Source organism: Ascidiella aspersa, chromosome 8 (assembly GCF_963924565.1).
Source record: "Ascidiella aspersa chromosome 8, kaAscAspe10.2, whole genome shotgun sequence".
Taxonomy (NCBI): domain Eukaryota; kingdom Metazoa; phylum Chordata; class Ascidiacea; order Phlebobranchia; family Ascidiidae; genus Ascidiella; species Ascidiella aspersa.
In genome coordinates this window covers 703,327-722,640 of record NC_139454.1, presented here as the reverse complement: position 1 = coordinate 722,640, position 19,314 = coordinate 703,327, and the positions used below count along the sequence as shown (strand labels likewise).

Below are 19,314 nucleotides of genomic sequence, written 5' to 3'. Positions count from 1 at the left end.
ACCTCAGCAGAATTCCGGTAATAACATTTTGGTGTTACAGTTTTGGCAAAAGGAAATAGAATTTACAGAAAGCTTTATTATTGGACTACCGTTAATGGCTAACCGTTTTGTAAATTTGTGAGGTATTTTGGCTGTTCACTAAGAAAAGCTACCTCCATTGATTTCCAATAGTCTCGCACTAGGTACATGCTAAATTATTTTTTGACTTAAAATATCTGAATTTCACACCAACAATGTCCTAATCTTTAACCCAGCATCTGACAACCATGGCTCAAACCGTAACTTTAGATTGTTGTGCAATGTGGTTTATCGGACTAACATGAAGTTCATTTTGTGTGGATGGTTCGGGACTTAAAACAAACTGCACAAAAACTGTAGGCTAAGGAGCTCCTTTGAAATGGTCGTTCAGCTAACACAGGCCTGGTTTATAGCATAAGGTTAGATTAAACTTTGTTTTTGCTTCAGAGAATTGTGTATCTCTGACTTGGACAAACGTAGCAAATAATAATTGGTGTTTTTTCAGCTGTAGTTTGCAATCATCCCATATTTTGATGATATGATAGGTCGGACGATCTATTTCATATTTATTTCAATATGGCGTCTATTGAGTAACCGTTTTCAAACAACGATAGGAAATTTGTTTTTTTGCGCTACAAATATATATTTTTTTAAATATGTGCATAAACCAAAAAAAAAAAAAATTGTTTCACCTGTTGTCCGTAAAACATTAAAACAAGTGACTGACCACGCCAAGACACTAACGCGACATTGCAAACAACAATATGGCGTTTATATCAATGTATTAAAATAGGTCAAAATTTCTCCTTTTTTATGTCAAAAAAAATCGCCTTGTTTATTAACCTAGGCAAAAAATCAACAGTTAGCGAAGCAGTTTATTCGAAAAAGACAAAATAAAACGGGGGTTGTAGATCTTCAACCGTTGTGAGCGAACTCTTTTAGATCGGAATGGTTCGGTCCGATGACTGCAGCGCAACTGTACGAAGGTTGGGCGAGATATCTGCAAAGTTATGTTGGCAGCGAGTCAATAACTTGGCGCCTTTAAGGGCTGGATATGAAATACTGGGAAAACTAATCTGAAATTGGGTAAAATATTGCGCAAATTTCATGTTAATCTTTAAAAGCCTTGAAATTTGTGCCAAAATAGTATAGTTGCCCAATATAACGACTAGATGGCAATTGTGAACACGTGTATGTTTAATGTTCATCTTTCATAAAAGAAAGTCTTCATAATATTCATCGAGTTTCCAACATCTGCTTCACGCAACTTTGTGACGAAATAATGACGCAATTGTGCAACCATGTTTGCCGCCAAAAACAAACAAAGGAATATTTAACGCTCTTCCGCTTTGTTTAACAAAAAATTTGTTTCACTTAAGGCGAATCCTTTGTTTACATTGCATACGTAACAATGATACGCCATAAAGAACCCGAAAAATCATTCAACAATCGCATAACAATGGACTAAATGACGTCACAATCTCTTCGAGCGACCTCGAAGTCACTGACCTTGAAGCGACCTCTACGAGTTGCTCTTTAGTGACATCTAGCAGTCGATCGCGGTGTTTCTGTCTAATGACGTCATTCAACCCGGTTGTGAATAGGGGAAGTCCCCTGGAAAAAGGTGAGAGAGGGGAATCGACCTGAAGAAAAAAAATAATAAATAAGTTGAATTATTTGGCTTCGGGTGAATTTTATAAAACATTACAAAGTTGTAAAACCTGCATAAGCTGAAAAAATCAAATTGCTTTTAAATATGTTTGAGTTCAATTTTAAGAGCCTTTTTACAAATTTTTACCGAGGGTTAGTAACTTACAAAGTGCAAACAATTGTGATGAGACAACTAAAAAACAAAGATTAGTTAAACAATGTGAGTAAAAAAAATCTTTATATTGAAATTTGGTTTTTCGAAAGTTGTTAACTTTAAAATGAATTGTAAAATAGCTTGAAATAAATGTCAATGCCAAAAAGGTCGAGTAGATTGAAATCATCTTAAGAAAGGCGTTCGATGCGAAATTTATCATAATAACTGATGGTGATACAAGTTCGTATCTTTATCAAGATTATGTTGTTTTACTCGATCTTTTTGGTTTCTCATTATCAAGCTACATTACATTTCTATACCCAACTATCAATGTGTTGTAAACGATGAAGTTAAACACAACTTCACCAGGGTCAGGTGGAAACAGCAATCCCCTCAACCGAGAGGCGACTTCTCGAAAACTTGGCTGCATTCCAAACAGGTATGTTCGATAATATTAAATAAGAAATATTTTTCTTCATGCAAAATTTTTTCAGCATTTCTAGTCATGATTTGCAATCTAACTTGTATTATAATGACGTTAACCGAAGATGATACAAGTTCGTATCGAAACGTCTTAATCAAGATGATGTCGATCTACTCATTATCAAGCTACATTACAGTCCCGTGCGTATCACCTCATACAAACTTTCGTCGCAAACTCACGGTTTGAAAAACTGCCAGCTTCGCTTCACTGATTTCCCGCGCGTCGAAGTTTCCTCCCCGTGCCCACTCAACCGAATCGTGGAAACGCTCTAGACTCCTGACGTTGTTGGGGTCTCGGTAGGTGAAGAAGCGGAACACCCCGTCGTCACCCTGCTTGGCCCCACCCCCGTACGCGCCCCCCATTTCCCTGGGGTGAGGGGAAAACTGGGGTTAATATTGAGACGTGGAAAAAAACGGGGCTTCAGGTGTTTAAAGAACGGGCTACATTTATATGTTCGTGCTTTTATTTACGGATCATAAGGTTTTGGTTTTAGGAAGACGAAAAGTTAATAAACAAGGTTTGGATAAAGCTGGGGAATTAAAATGGATAAAATTTGGAAACGTTTAAATGCTACTTTATTTTGTATGGGCTTAGATATTCCACCACGTGCATCCTAAAGTTGTAGATAAATGAAAACAGTTCCTTATCTTTTGTGAAGGTGTATACAAACATTAAAAAAATATACAATTTCTCCGATAAATTTTGTCGGTGTAAAGAGCTAGAAAAGATCTGTTTTTTACAGAGGTAAAAAAAATAATAAAAAAGTATAATGTTACTTGAGTTTGGAGATAATTATTTCGCCAAATCAATGCACAACAAAGCACCTTATCTCCCGGTGAAGGTATTTGGCCGACATCAACCTTGCGAGCACTCTCAGTGCAGGGGCGTCCCCGTGCGCGTATGGCGCCCCCGTGCGGATGCCCAGCGATACGAAGTTGACCGCTAGAGGGAGCGAGTGGTGGCATCTGGAAAGAAAAGGGTTTCAATATTGTTCACAAAACTAGGACTTAATGGAGGGTTTAGCGACTGGAAATACACGATGATGTTTACAACAACTTAGTTACTTAATTTCAATGAATAAATACACAAAGTTACCAACTTTAATAGTAACCAACACACAATAAATATAAAACTTAACTTACACCGCAACAAAAGTGGGTTTTTACAGAAACACGGTCACGTCTGGAATGAAGCCACTAGGAGCAATGCTTAATAAAATAAACTACCTACTCTGCGAACCTAGCTTTTCACAAATCCGTCTTATTTATTTCCTCGTATATGTCTGTAGACTCTAAACATATTTGCCTCCCCCACCCCAAAGCTAACGTTTTGGTAAAACACAAAAAAGGTCATAATTACCCGGTTAACAATTGAAAAACTGCTGCATACCACATTGATCATATTATGTTAGCCCACAATGTATTTGTTTTGTTTTTTCAACAAAATTATTTTTGACTTTTTTTTAAATCGATATGTTTTTTCTTGACACAATTTAAAAGCTGTTTCATCGAAATACAAGAAAAAAGAAATTGTTAAACCCCAAAAACAAACTCTGAAAGCAAAAAATGGTCCCAACACATTTATAGGCAAGTAAACACATCCCACTATGACGTCACTACTAACAATAAAATCCCACTCTAAGCTTAAAAAATGGGAATTTTATTTATTTCTAATAAAAATATAAACTGCTTGAAGGTTCAGTTAAAATCGGAAAGTCAAAAATTATCTGTTTATTTGTTCCTGTCTTTTTATAAAAAAACAAACGAAGCAAAAAAAATCAGTCGATAAACGAGCAGTGTTGAGAAACCCTGGCATTTCTGTCCGAATTTTTCACATTTTTCACATTTTTTCGCCAATTCAAACTTTTCTCACTTTAACTTTCCCGCCATCCTTGATTCGAATTCGTTCCACTTGACTAGCGACTGAATGCCGCCACTGGGTGCAGCACAGAGCTCTCCACTCGACATGAAGTTGTCTGGAAACATAGAAACGTTAAAACACCAAGAGTTGGCGGTTGTGGGTTCGAATCTCAGCGCTTCCAGTACGTTATTGCGGTTTTCAACACATAAGAGCGGAATGTAAGATCATTGAAGGCAAGTTGGTAATCAATTGTAAAAATATTCCTTTTCATCAAACAAATGCAATTTAATTAACTTTGCTATAAATTAATCAACTTAAATATCGTTTTTAAATAAATTTTAGTTGTTTAAACCCGCACCCAGCGATTGTCCCACAATAGTTACACAATTAGAATTGTGACGTAATCACATAATAACGTAAAAAAAATGACGCATTCACGTAACAACCTAAAATTACGTCATGGCGTAATAACTTACAAAAGTGACGTCACAACGTCATAACCTAACAAGTGACGTAATTAAGTAAAAATCTAAAAAAAGTTACGTCACGAAGTAGCAACTCACTGCAATAAGTTTCCTGTTTCTTTCCCTTCGGCAGATCTTCGATCAAACCGTTCACTGACGTCACAAATGACGTCATGGCTTCCGGTGTGGCGTGGAGCGCGAAGCGTGGAGTTTCGGTGACGTCATTGCACAGAACGTGACGTGCGATGTGACGTAATTTCTCGGCGACGTCGTTTATTTGATCTGGGGATTCGGCGATAGAGTTGATGAAGTTGACTTGAGTGAGTCCTGGAAGAAAAATAAATTTAATATTTGCTTTAAAATAAAAAACTTAAAACTCTAGTTTCTTGTGAAACTAATTACAGATTCGCTGTTAATCTAATTTGTCGAAGCTTGTGATTTAAACCGAGTTCCGATCTATTTTTGTTAAAAGCAAACTTGTTTTTTGTTGTTTCAGCATCGCACACAAGCCACTTAATTAGGCCTGGAAAAATTTACTAAATATAAAACAACTGGAAGTTCCAGGTTGGGAAACTTTTGTCGAAACGAGAAAAAAATACGAACCTGAAAACATTTCGTTGTATCCGGCAGAGGGCGCCAGGTGCTTGGCTGCACTCCGCATCGCGAACACGTGACCATTAAACGACACGCTATTGGTCAGATCCTGGGCGCTCTGGCCAATCAGAGTCTTCAATCGCTCCAAGTCGTCAAACACAACTCTGGAAAAATATACGACACAAAAGCAGGTAGAATTACGTCACAAAAGCAGGTAGAATTACGACACAAAAGCAGGTAGAATTACGTCACAAAAGCAGGTATGATTACGTCACAAAAGCAGGTAGAATTACGTCACAAAAACCCATAAACAGCGTCACAAAGCGTGGCCAACCTACGCCATAATGGCATTAGAACGAAGTGAACTCACTGGTTGATAATCTCGCGCCACAAATCCAACATTTCCACTCCGTTGCGATCCAAACAATGAGAGTGGAGGTGAATCCCCGTCTCTGACGTCATCGGGTCCTCGAGTCCACACTGTGACGTCACAGTTGCACTTAGGCCGCCGGTGAATCGTTCTTCGCGCTGCGACATTGTGACGTAATCAGTAGATCTTGTTCCCATTCTGGTGAGGTAAACAAAAAAGATGACGTCAGTGACTCACTTGGTGATGATGTCACCGATTACTTGATAATGACGTCAGTGACTTACTTGATGATGACGTCAGCGACTTACTTGGTGATGACGTCAGCGAATATGGGCAAGTAAGGCTTGAGTTCTTCACTGAGTTGGTTGGCGGGAAACATCGCGTCGAAGTAAGCCACCCCATTGGTCGGTTGGCAGCACGTGACCAGCAGTGGGGCGACATCTTGAAACAACAACGTCACAATGTCGATTTATATCGCTTTGTGACGCAACAAGGTCGTGAGTTCGATTCTCACCACAGGCTAGTTCGTAATAAGCGTAGTCGGGTGATAAATGTAAAAGGATTTTCCGTCATTCTAATCTTATGTGATCTTCTATAACCTAAATTTTTTTACAAATAAAAAACATTACACTCCGCATTTTCATTTCGCTTAATGGTCAATCTTAATGGTCAATCTTAGTCGTCAATAGAAATCTCGAACATTTCGCCGCGTATCGCAAACCTGAGTGACGTAGTGTGACGTCATAGTTCTGTTGCTGACGTGGAATATCGGTGACGCAAAGGGTCGGCAGGCAACTGACGTCATCAACTTGTTGTTGCGCAAACGACAGTTCCTCCCCCTGCAAATAATAAGTTCTATCTTTAAAAATGTTACTGCCACGGTTAACACAATAATAAATTTACAATTTGATTACTACAAAACCTTTCTAAACAGAATTTAAGCTGGGCTTAAAACACTTTATTAATCGAAGACAAGTTACAGCTTTTCCTTAAGCTCGATCTCGTCATATTTTTATGGCTTAGATACGAAATGGGTTAGTTTGCATATTTTCAGGGTTAGTATAGGTGGTTTGGAAGTGTTAGTTGGGCGTTGTGAATATTTACCAGCGTTACACTTACCTGGGTTTCTTACGTTTCGATACTAATTACATTTAGTTTTCATTTTCACGCTCAAACCAGCAAAACAGATTAAATACGTCGCATGTTCATTAATAGTTTCCTTAACTTGGTTCTGCAAACAAAAACAGATATAGGCCGAAAATGTCCAGCCTTAATTTATAACTTTAATAAATTCTCTACAACCATTATGTTCTCTCAAAAGGGAAAGCACCTTACAACGAGTACTCCATCTAGTGGTAATTGATGACGTCATACCTGTTTGAAGACTTCTTTTCTCTCGTGTGGGTCAAGGTCACTTGTTCGACCTTCAAGTTTGCGCAGTTCTTGTTCGTCCGACTTTCGCTTGAAATCTTGGTCAGGTGACATGGTGAGCTCGAGACGGTGATTGTTGTTCTGTGACGAAACAACAAAAGAATACGTCATAAGTTCATAAAGGTTTATATAAGTTTTGGACAATAATGGTTGGAGGTTGTAGTTAGACGTAGAATGTATGTCAAAGCCCATACAGAAGTAGGAAGAATTTTGTGATCGTTTTGAAATAAATCTTAAGATAATGACTGGAGGTTGTAATTTCCAATAATCTTCATTTATTTTTAACACCTGATAAAAAATGTTGCTTTTTGCGGTATAGAACACATGTGTCAAACATGAAGCTTGAATCTACACGTAAAAAGTGTTTATGAAAAGCAAATTACGTAGGTCATGTTTATTTTTTCGTTGACGCCGAAAGTAAAATACACAAAGTATGACAAGAAACAAACTGATGCGCGATACAGCCGGAGCAGCGATGGGTCCAATAGACCTTTCCAAATCACATTTATAATAACATAACTTGGTTCCAATTTAAAAAATAAAAAGGTAATTACCGTGAAATATTGCTCGCATTTTCGTTTCAGAAACTCGGGGTCGTCGTCGATCTTTTTGCGGAATTTCGCGACGATTTGATCAACTTTCAGCGACTCTGTTGGGTCGGCGCCATGTTGCCAGGTCGGCATCAGATTCTGCGGGAAATCGAAGCTCGAATCACCGCGGAATTAAAATATTTGGCTTGATATTTAAAGCAGGGCTGCGGAGTCGGTTAAACATAACCAGAGTCTGATCCCGGCGCAAAAATTGAAGCCGAGTTTGACTGCGGCCAAAAAAATGCACCCGAGGCCAAATGTGCGATTTCGTCGAGTCCCGAGTCCGGCCCTGACTCTACAGCCTGTATCCCGCCAATTTACGTAACTAAAATACGGTGGATATTTAGCAATCCACTTATAGAGGTGTCATATAACTCATCCACACACAATATGAGGTTGGAAAATATTCCACAATATGCTATTTCACCTTTACAATATCAGTTTCCAAATTAAATAGTTCGCATGCGCATGTCGGACCCGGGTAGTTTTACGAAGTCTTACTCGAGTCCCGAGTCCACAGCCCTGGTTTAAAATACGGTTTCGACGCAAAAAAATAATTACGCTGAATTAAATTAAAGGTGGTCATCTCCAGTGTTTTCTCTATAAAATTTTCATCCTAAGAAAATATTTCCCAGAACGATTCACAAACTTGGTGAATGATTAGAACGAAATAAAACGATACCAAAATAACAGATTCCACATATCTTGTTGTTGTATTTAATTTTACAAACTTTATATCAAAGTATTTTAATTTTTTTCCGGACTCACGAATCCCATCCCGAGCCCGAAGCGACTGCTCTGGTGTTTCTGCTGCAATTCAACTTGGTGGAGAATCGCGTCGACGCGATCACGTGGAAAACCGTCCCTGTGACGTCATAATAGCATCATAGTTCACAAAAGGTAGAGAGAATATTGGAGCGGTTTAGTTTATACAAGTTTAGCATATAAAAGAAAAACATTTTTTTTTGTCGTTTCTTTTTGTTTTACAAATTAAAATATTTTTTTTATAAATTTTCCAAGTGTTATTTTTTCCTTGTGGTGGTGCTGGTAAGTAGTACGTCTTAATTAATTGTTATTTATCCCCCCAAACCGGAAAAAGAGGGACTGCGTTTGAGTAAGGTTACACAGGAAAACTAATCCTACTCGAATAATTGTAATGTTTTAAAACTAGATTTATTTCTTTCTTTATAAAAGAATTTATTTTCAAAAATGGATTTTTTTTCAATTTTTTTCTTTTGTTTTAAACAGGATTTTTTTAAATGGATTCTTTTTGTCATATATGGCAGCATCTGCAAAAGTCTGATTTTATGATTAGTCACTTTACCGGGATTTTATTTTCACCGTAACTTACTTTGCAGCTTGCCGAGTTGTTTCGTCGATCAAATCCCTCACTTTCCCGACGTCAGAGGGCGCTAGAGCTTGCAAGCCGATGCTGAACACTGCTTCCCTCTGGTGGCCGTGGTAACCTGTACAACGCGAGCAAAATAAGCGGGAAATTAAAGCTGGGTCATGTTTGCAACAAGTGTTAGTATTTTTGTTTCTTATGTAATAATATATTTTTGTGAAGCAAATTGTTAAAACCTACGTTTTTAAAAAAATTTGGGGAAAACATTTAATAAAAGTGTTATGACGAAAAAGTTAATTATTTCAATACAAATATAAAGTTGAAAAAACGAAATCCTAAACTTGGTAAAACGAAAATCAGTTTGTTTAAATGTTATACCACAAATATAATTCACTCTTATCAGAATCATCAGTTTCTTATTTCAAATAAAGTTTTCTGCTTAGTTTGATCTTAATCAATTAATGTGAAAACAGAATCGTTTGTTTTTCACCATTCGCATTCAGACAGATTTAAAAAAAATCTGTATAAATTCAAACAAGCTTGCATATTGTTTTAATTGGTTTACAACAGGGGGAACTAAACTAAGGCCTGTGTGCCAGATCCACTCAAATAGTTAATTAATCGGGCCCATGGTATATTTTCTTAACAAAGGGGAGTACATCTGCAATAATGTGGATGCAATTCAAAGTAAATTTCGATAAACTTTTAAATGGCACGACAATGCAGCTTACTAAGGCTCACCGCAGTTTTTATTGCAATGTTGTTTAAATATCGTTCGTTTAACGATAACCAACTTAATAAAGTTTGACACTAAGTTTACCTCAGGCCCGCGATTCTAAACCCTAACAGTTAACCAATCCTTGTGGAAAACTTGACTGACCTATGGTTTACAGTTAACAAGAGCAGCAATATGTTACTGAGACTAAATATGTAAAAAAACGCAAAAAAAAACGCAAACAAAATTGAAAAAGAAAACGCAAAAAAAAACAAAAAAAAATTAAAAAAAAAAACGCACGAAAAAAAAAAAATTTAGTTGACATAAACCATTTGAAAATAGTAACCCAAAACGCGAATAGTGGGCCGCTATACTGTTCGGCGTTCACGGTGGGTTGTATCCGACCATCGCTGGGTGGATACAATTTGTTTTTTTGTCAAGCTTAATTATACCGCTTAACGAATGCATTATGAATAACTATGTATTAAAAACTGTAACAAGCCGGTTTAGGTGTGCACTGTAGAGTAGAGTTTAAAATTTCATTTAAATTGCACCCGACAACATTTTAACTGTACTTTATCAAGGAAATATTCCGTGGACCGAATTAATTAACCCGGTAGGTCTGGATAAGAGTTAACCCCTGCAGCGATGGGTTACCTGCCTGGGGTGAATAGTTGGAGCCGAGGCCGGATTCGATGAGTGATTTGTAGAAAGGCGATGAAGGTCCGTCCATTAGGAGAGCGCACACGATGCTCGAAGTAAACACCTCTTCTACATCCGACACCCTGGCAAGCACAATGTAGTGATTTCCATTTTAATCACGTTTTTTTAACGCGTTAAGATTTAGTACACCACTAAAATAAATATTGCTTAACAGAGATGCAAAGCGGGCAATTTTGATTAGGTATATAGACATTAAACTGTATTTAACGCAAATATTCGAGCAAAATGAATAAAATGTTTAAAAAAAATGTTTAAAACTTGCTATTTTAAAAATAATTTCAGAAAAAAAAAATAATATTTTAGAGGAAATGTAAGTAAAATTTTTTACTGCTTAAAATGCTATTTTTAGTTTTAATTATAAAATTATATATTTACATGATTATCAGGGCTTTTGTTGACACCACAAAGCTAGTTGTAAGCTACACATTATTTTTTCGGTATTGCCAGAGAGGATATATTAACTGAATTGATATAAATTGGGTAAATTATAGTGAATTATCCTGGTAAAATGCGTGATATTGACTTACAAGTTTTAAAAGACACAAACTTGAAAATCGTGAAAGCGTAAACTTTGACATTCTATTTAGTATATCCGTGACATTTTTATCTGAAAAAAATGAATTTCTTGTCTAGCAATTTATATATGCCTTGGTTATACATGCTTTAGTAACGTACATTGGCCACAGGCAAAACACAGCCCAATATGAAAAGTGGCCACGTCTTAAATGTCCTGTATAAATACCTTAGGCCAGGGGTTCTAAACTTTTTTCACCGCGGACCCCTGAATTTATTTTTGCTTCGCGTGGACCACAGTAGGCAAGGAATTGCCAGATATGACGTCATAAATTGACGTCATAATACAAATAAATTTCAGAAATACCCTAATTTTGGTCCAAAAAATGTGAAATGGAGTCTAAATTCATTCAGTGCAAATCCGTTTTATGTTTAATTAAACACTTTTCTCTGAAAAAGTGATTACTTCATAAATATACACTAACATGTCAATTAGGCCTTAATGGACCCCCTAAAACTACTTCAGGGACCCCCAAGGGGTTCATGGACCCCAGTTTAAGAACCCCTGCCTTAGGCCAACAAGACAAAACTTACTTAGACCAACCACTGTTATTATGGCTTAGAAACTTTTAAACTTTATTGCGCCGTATATGTCACCAGTTTGCAATTCTGAAGTGTGAGTGTGAGTGGATATCCGTCGTTTATATACGATTTAATTTTACAGTTTGATGTTTTTTGTAGAATAGACAGAATTTTGTTTGAGCAGAACGACCAACAACAAAACTCATTTTAACCCAAATTATTTATTTAATAAAGTATAAAATAATAACATAATAGCCTAGAATTACATACAACTTGTAACAGCACACAAACACCTCATTACCGATCACGGTGCTTGGGGTTTTATTCCGGTGCCCGATATTTTGGGAAAATATATCGCTGTGAACCGATACCATATCGAATGACGTCATTACCAAGTAACATACATAAAATTAAAACGCTAGATTTTTTCGGGTTGTCTCAGGTCCGCCCTTGATTGACAGTCGTTACAATATTAAATTCTTAAAACTACACGTTTATTAAAATTTATTGCTTTCCGCAGAGTTATTTCTAAGTTTGTGACAGACCCGCTCTGCCTGTGGGCCAAGGAAACATTTTGAGGTGGGCCACAGAGCAATTTAAAAAAGCTAGATTTATTAAGAATTTAGTTTCATTTGTGTCACTATACCTAACTTTACAGGAATAATAGCTTGAGGGGGATTTGAGAAGGAATGTAAATTTATTGTCCAGCAGCAAGTATCTCACTAATGCACGGTTCAATGAATAATCTGTTTTAATATATGTTCTGCTGTTTTTGTTCTAATCCTATTTTGTAGTTTTTTTCTTTTATCCAAAAATGTATTGAGCCACAGAATTTTTGTGGAACGAAAATGGGCCACGAAGAAAATAAGGTTAGAAAGCGCTGGTTTAACAGTTCAAAACCAAGCCCGCCTTGGTGATTAAGCCATGGTACAGCGATAAATGTTGTAAAACTCACTCTGGAAGCAGAAAGCTGACAGCGAATGATGTTTGTTTATCTGGGTTCGAAGCCAGTTCGTCGGGTGGACATCTCACTTCAACCGAGCGCTGAAACAAAATAAAAGCTGACATAAATAACACCCAAGAACTATGTCGAGTTTCTGTGGTCTTGCTATAATTAGCTCCAGTTGTTAACCTGTTAAATCTTATGGTGGAAATATGTGTGTTGGATTCCAAACCATGAGCGGAACACGCAATTTAATTCGGTATTTATGAGACTTTTTATTAATAGGCAAATCATTCAAAATCAATTAAATAATTTTCAAGGATTTAACAGATGTTGTTGTAAGCTTAAAACCAAACTCACCGGCTTGTTCCACTTTTTCTGCAGCGGAACTTTTGTTTGTGGTTCGATCGCTTCGAACCTCGACATCACTTGGGAGTCGATCTGCTCAAGATGGCCCTCCAGTGGTAGATCACCGTACGTGAAAAAACTAAAACAAAATTGGTGGCGCTTGGATCGTAAAAATAATGTAACGTTCAAAAACAACGTGAAAAATTTGTAAAATTAGTCACAAAAACACGAATTTTTTGCACATTTGTGATAGAAATATGTTCTAATATTTTGGTCAGCCATTTGCCTGTTTATTCCAAAGGGGTTTAAATTACAGAGGAAATATTTTTAAATAATATTAAAAATATTAAAATATTTTTTAAAATTAAGTGCTTATCCAGTAAATAAACGAACAATATAAAAAGTGCAATAGTGCAGTCTACATTGTAATAATAATGTCACAAAACATTATAAACTGATGTTACTGTATTTCATACTTCCGTAAATGTTTAGAGTCCGAAAACGACAAAGGAATTGTGTAAAATAGTTTATATATATAACAGCTAGCTTATAAAGATAAAGTCAATATTAATCGTGAATTTACAATCTTTTTACAAGTGTTTAATACACAACTGCAGCCCTACAGAGTCACACATGTTTTGATGAAATAAATTCTTCCAAAAAAAGACTTAAAATAAAAATGATATTTTTTATAGACTCAAAAATTTAATCACTTAAAGGTGTTTTGAAAATAATTCGAAAACAAAATACTATCAATGCCATCAACAACACAATAACAAATAGTTCTTAATTTATTTCATAACAGCCCTTTCTAAACACATAACTTAAGCTGTACATAAAATAATTCCTAAGACTTTTGGAAAAGACTAGGGTTTTGTAACAACATTTAAAGATCAAAAGACTTTGTGGCAAACTTGTAAATGACGCTTACTTTGCATTGCTAGGGTGGTAGTGTTTGGCGTGGAAGTCACGAAGATCTTCCCAGGTAAGGTCGAGTATCTTGTCGGGTTTTCCCCCACTACAAACCCCATAAGTGTGGTCGGGTAGGATGTGGTTCTGCATCGCCGTCCCGAACAAATAAGACGGATCCGACTAAAAACATTTCAAAACGATTAAAAAAACTTGCTTAAATAAAAGCTTTATACTCAGGTTTGAATCTACCAAAAAATATCTTTATTTGACAGTTACTTGTTACTACCTGGTTTGTTTAATAAAAATATAAAACTTTAAAATCAAAAAAAAAATTTTCAAAGACCATACATTTAAGTAGGTCAGTGCTCTTCAATCGGTATGCACGGTGTACCCCCCCAAGGTGCACCAAAAAATGCATGGGGTGCAACAGTACGAAAAGGTACACAAGGGTGCATCACAAAATTTTAATGAACCATTATATTTGAAATTTTTAATGACAAACCAGTCATTCAATAGTCTCTTTGCTATTTTCTCAAGTTGGTTTGAATGCGGTTTTAGCTTTTAAGTAAATGCATGAGTTCGCTACAACAACTTTAAGGGTTCTAAAAGAGGTTGAAGAGCACTGAAGTAGGTAGCATTATGAACGTTTTCAATAATTCAAGTCCAGTCATCTGTCCAAAGTCAAATCATTTAAAAACAGTGACTTAAGCGCACTTCAGTCAAGTCACTGACTTATTAAGTCAAGTCATTGCAACACAGTGACCGGCCCCTGCTTGAAACTTGTTACGATCTTCTATCTCACCAACATTCCCTTCATTTCGTTGAACACAACGCCTTTGAATACGATCGGTGATTCCACGTCTTTGTTGTTTTCATGTTCCAACCTCCAACCCTCCTTTACACACAAAAGTAATAAAATAAGCTTTAAATAAGCTTTTTGTCTCAATAAATATAACCATATAAAACTAATTTAGTAAATGTTAAAAAACAAACAGTAATTTGAATAGGAAATATAAATTTGCCAATCAAAAGCAACAAGAAAAACTCAATATGATAACGTTGACATCTTTTTTTTAATAAAAAAATAGTTGATTTAACGAGAGCCAGGTAAGGCACACTAGTTTTCAATCAAATTCAAATAATTTCTAACCTGCAAGAAATCCATCTTTCGTATTTGTGGAAAGAAAACCGAATCAAGATAAACGGACATCAAGTTTTTGAAGTCGTTCGGGTTTTGTGTTGAAAATGGATACATTGTGTAATCGGGACCTGAAAAATACAAGTGAACATTTCAACATTAGATTACATCACCAATCATAACTTCAGTTCACCAATTAAACAATAAAGGGAACAAAGTTGAACTATAACATTTAAATCCACAATGGCGCACAAATTTATAAACCGAGAGATTGGCATGACATTGATATATATTTTATACAAAAGATGGTAGAATCTTCAGCACTTAGTGCTAAATAAAATTGTTTTAAACCTCATTAAAAGTGTCACTTTTGTGTCAGACCAGGAAAACAAATTGGTCTCTCAACTAGAGACAAATACTAAAGTGTGATGGGTCTTGTAAACAGTGCCAGCAAAAATACAGCTATTGGATGCAATATTTTATATCTGGCTCAAATCTTTAGCTGCAAGTTGTAAGAGCATTTTATTGAATATAATGATTTAGCATTTTTATTGCTAGACATTGTTTCCTCAAATCTTTTGCACAGTTGCCAAAACAACTTCTAAAGGGATATGTAACAGTCATACTTTAAGAAATGTTGTTCACCTGTCATTGCATTCATGAAGGTCGACATCGATCGATCGAGCATCTTGAAGAAGGGGTCACGCACTGGGTACTTTTCGGAGCCGCACAACACAACGTGTTCAAGCACGTGTGCAACCCCCGTGCTGTTCATGGGGGTCGTCTGGAGGGAAACACTAAAAAATCAAACATTTTAAGATGAAGTAAGAATATTAAAGCCAATACAGAAGTAGTATTTTAAACAAGATATGTGTTTAAACAAGAAACGTTTAAAATGCTACCTACACCTGTATGGGCTTTGATATAGTTTTCTACAACGATCAGCCACTCCTAATCGGCTACAAAGATTATTATTCATGTTTTGGTGACCTATACAAGTTGCCTTCTTCAGTAAATAAAATCGAACGATCATATTAGAGTGTTTGATTTATATTATGCGTGGGAGCAAAGGTTATTATCTAAACAAAGTAAGTTTATGTTTTTGCCTAGAAAAAATGCTAAAAATAAGTTTTATGGGGATATCTGGGAAAAATAAAGTTAAGTCTAACGTGCGAATTACCAAACTCAAAACTGATGAGGCTGCCAACTGTAAATTGTAAACATGGAATATTATTTGTGAAATATTTTGTTATATGAATTAACCCTGGGAGAAATAATAAAAAAAGGAAATATTGCATTTTATATTTTTACTTGTACCTGGAATGAATTAAGATTTAACATTTTAAAAGCAGATCTTAAGTAATCTTTAACTAAACTAAAACCTACAAAAAAACACATGTGAGTAAAAAACTAAATAAGAGGTAAGAAAAACAATTTAAAAGTAAAATAATTTTCATTATATTTTTCCTTTTTACGTAATAATACTATAAAAGTGCTTTTTAATTTGCTACAACCTCAACAACTTACTTAAAAACATTGTTTTTATCATCTCTGATTAAATGAAAGTGTTTCGCTTTGGTTTTCAAATGTTCAAGTTCGATCGCTGTCATCGAAAACTCTGGAACATCTGTGACCTTAAAATAATTATATTTAGAATTGACCAAATATCACATACATATAACAAGTGGTAGATTAACTTGAGACAGTGATCATTTTAATCATAGCTAATGCTTATTGCTTGTCTTTGTCCGTGCTATTCTTGGATGTATTTATTTTGTATTTTTAATATATTTTTTACTATTTATTTGTACAGATAAGCTGACAATGCTATTCATTTATCTGGAAAAATGCATATTTACATTAAAAGTTTAAGACCTTGCCGACTGATTGTTGTTCGGAGCGGTTCGCTTCTCAAGCTCAAGTTTATATTATCATTGATTATTTAAAGTAATATGAGTTCCAAACTCAGTTTTGACAAAACGTCTTTCCAAGTAAAATCGCCACATTTGATCAGTAATCAAGGCTACTTAGTCAAACTAAGTGTTAGATCCAATAAAAACTCAAATATTGGACAAGTGCTTGATATTTTGACTTTATGCGTTAGTTCCGGTCCAATAATATTGAAAATCTCTAGTGGCAAATATATAATTCAAAATGAACACAATGATTTTACATGAAATTGTGTTAATCATCACCTATGCTGTTTAACATTACGAATACATTATTTACAAATGTTTTTAAATCTTTCCGTTTTAATATTTTTTAAATAAACAAACGAAGAATACTTACTCTTTTAATTTGATATCCATGAATTTTGTCTCCATTATTGTAAGTTGAGTAAGAACAAGCTGATCCATTCCGAAAAAATGATGCTTTCGGCACTTTTAGCAGCAATCTTGTTAAAAAGATAGTCACTTGTGATAATTATTGACAAACAATTTAGTATAAGTTTAAAAACTAATAGGAGTACTAGTTTAAATGCATATACAATCACTTCTGGGTCAATGCCAGTCTGCATTTAAAGTATGTGCCCACCCCAGGTTGGAAAGTAAGTCCTGTGCCCAGGCAGTTTCCCGCTCAGTTTTGCATTTCATGTAAAAATCGTATCCCCTGCACAAAACAGAGTTTCGAATCTGGTGCCCACTTAAATAACTTCATTGCTCAGCTAAAGTTTAGAATAATGGTTTAAAAGGGTTAAGTCCCTTGCACACCCGAGGGTTCGATGAAATTATTAGGAAATGCATACTGGGGTCTTCCATATCTAATAATCCAAAAAACTCGAGAAATTAAATTTATATTACCTGTGCTGGTCTATAATCCTACCACTTTTTTACAGTAACGAAACGAGTTTTTAAAATTGAAATTGCAAGAAATAATATAATAAATATTGGAGGATAAATATAATAATAATACTTGACCCACCCGAACCCAAACACTAGCTCGTAGCCTAACCCAAATAATGTTAGCGATACAAAAAGCCCAGACGAAATGGATGGGATTTAGACCAGTGCAATAATACCAAATGTAAATGCTCAATATACCAATTCACCGTGCATACAAATTTATTTGGAAAAATATTGGGTGTGCACCTGCCACAGAATGCAGACTGGGTTGTATGTGAAGTGTATCAATTCGGGTAATACTAATTTACGGAATGATGAATGGTCGGAACGCTCACTAATTAGAGTGTTACCCCGTTTAAACAATTATTAAACCAACGCACAATATTTGAGTTAGATTGGGGGTTAGCGTTTGGGTGAAGGTGGGTCAAGTGTCATCTTCTATTAAACTAAGCACATTAATTATCCTGGTCAATAAACATTGACAATCGTCAGTTAACTGTATGATTTTATCTAACTAACCTTCTTAGCGTCCCAATCTTCATTTTTACGCTTCAAAATCCACTTTGTGCAGAAGTTTTTCCGCTAAATTACAAATTTATGACGTAACCATGTTGACATTTTTATCCATGATATAACGAAAGTTCCCAAGGTGCTTGTCATGCATAACCGCCCATGTCAAATTCGCCAGTTAATTCATTTTAAAGATAGTTTGAACTTTTACTTTTGTTGAAAACTAAATAAGCGACTGCAATATTAAATAAATATAATTACGAGTTTAAAATTATTTTAGTTTACAAAAAAGAGTTTCAATCTAACAACTTTTATTCCTGCCGTAATTTACAAATTTATTTGCCATCACATGTTTTTCTCGGGATTTCCCTAAAATGATAAAAAAATTGTTCGCCATTCAAGATTCTTTCGATTTTGGCCATGTTTTGGACCGTATTTACATAAAATGTAGTGAATATGCCGACTACACTGTATTGAAACGACTAGGGGAGAAAAAACTTGCAAGAGTTTTGCTGATTTTTAGATTTGCTTCAACGATTAAATTATTTTCCATTGCTAAAGCGAGTAATCACCAAATCATGCGACTTCTATGAGAGTATTTTTAATGACTTTTAAAATAAGATTTAATAAGTCAGTGTCAGCAAATACTAAAAATTACTGAAGTTAAATCATTTGGACAAATGACCTTGAATAAGTTTGAAACAAATTTAAATCTGACCTGCTATTATAAGTCCTTTAATTTACCCGGCCTTTATGGACAAATTTTGGTGACCACCGATTCTTTCTTTTTTCGCGACCCAGAAATGCTGTAAAGAGAATCTGCTCGGTTCAGATTGGTGTTAGAAGCACGACACAGCAAGTTAAGTTAATAAACATTCAGCTTTCAATCCGCAATTTTATTTAGTATTTATATTTCTTAGCCAATTGCCAAACCCAGTTGTTTGATAACGAATTTAAATGACAGTTTATACTGTAAAGATCACACGTCGTTAGTTAACGTAAGAAAAATATGTTTTGAAAAAACGACGAAATGGCGTTGAAGTTCCGAAATGCAACTTTGTCTAAAACTTCAGCATTTCCCTAAAAAATCGAAAACACCGCTAAATTTAAAATAAATCCTTTATTTT

The 19,314-nt window shown here is 35.4% G+C and overlaps 1 protein-coding gene across 1 annotated transcript; it reads right to left on the bottom strand.

The window, feature by feature from the left end:
• Positions 1-798: 798 nt before the first annotated feature.
• Positions 799-18,275, bottom strand: LOC146134766 (presequence protease, mitochondrial-like). The gene is made up of 24 exons (XM_083395106.1): positions 18,197-18,275; positions 17,124-17,229; positions 16,362-16,468; positions 15,480-15,631; positions 14,847-14,965; positions 14,499-14,591; positions 13,716-13,876; positions 12,797-12,923; positions 12,449-12,537; positions 10,333-10,460; positions 8,967-9,081; positions 8,384-8,480; positions 7,580-7,714; positions 6,969-7,106; positions 6,316-6,433; positions 5,903-6,035; positions 5,595-5,792; positions 5,234-5,388; positions 4,730-4,957; positions 4,179-4,281; positions 3,131-3,271; positions 2,486-2,672; positions 1,528-1,661; positions 799-1,018 (listed from the first exon to the last, which is right to left on the bottom strand). Exons 1-24 carry the CDS (start codon positions 18,217-18,219, stop codon positions 934-936), a joined length of 3,072 nt encoding a protein of 1,023 aa, XP_083251232.1. The 5' UTR covers positions 18,220-18,275; the 3' UTR covers positions 799-933.
• Positions 18,276-19,314: the final 1,039 nt, after the last annotated feature.

Bases quoted from the DNA above. Each gene is read 5' to 3' on its own strand.
- LOC146134766 (XM_083395106.1), bottom strand. From the start codon at position 18,219: ATGAAGATTGGGACGCTAAGAAG. The intron at 7,715-8,383 runs GTGAGTCCGGAA...GATTTCCCGCAG, and splicing joins TCGGGCTCGGGATGGGATTC to AATCTGATGCCGACCTGGCA. The intron at 1,662-2,485 runs GTGAGTTTGCGA...TTTTTTCTTCAG, and splicing joins AGCTGGCAGTTTTTCAAACC to GTCGATTCCCCTCTCTCACC.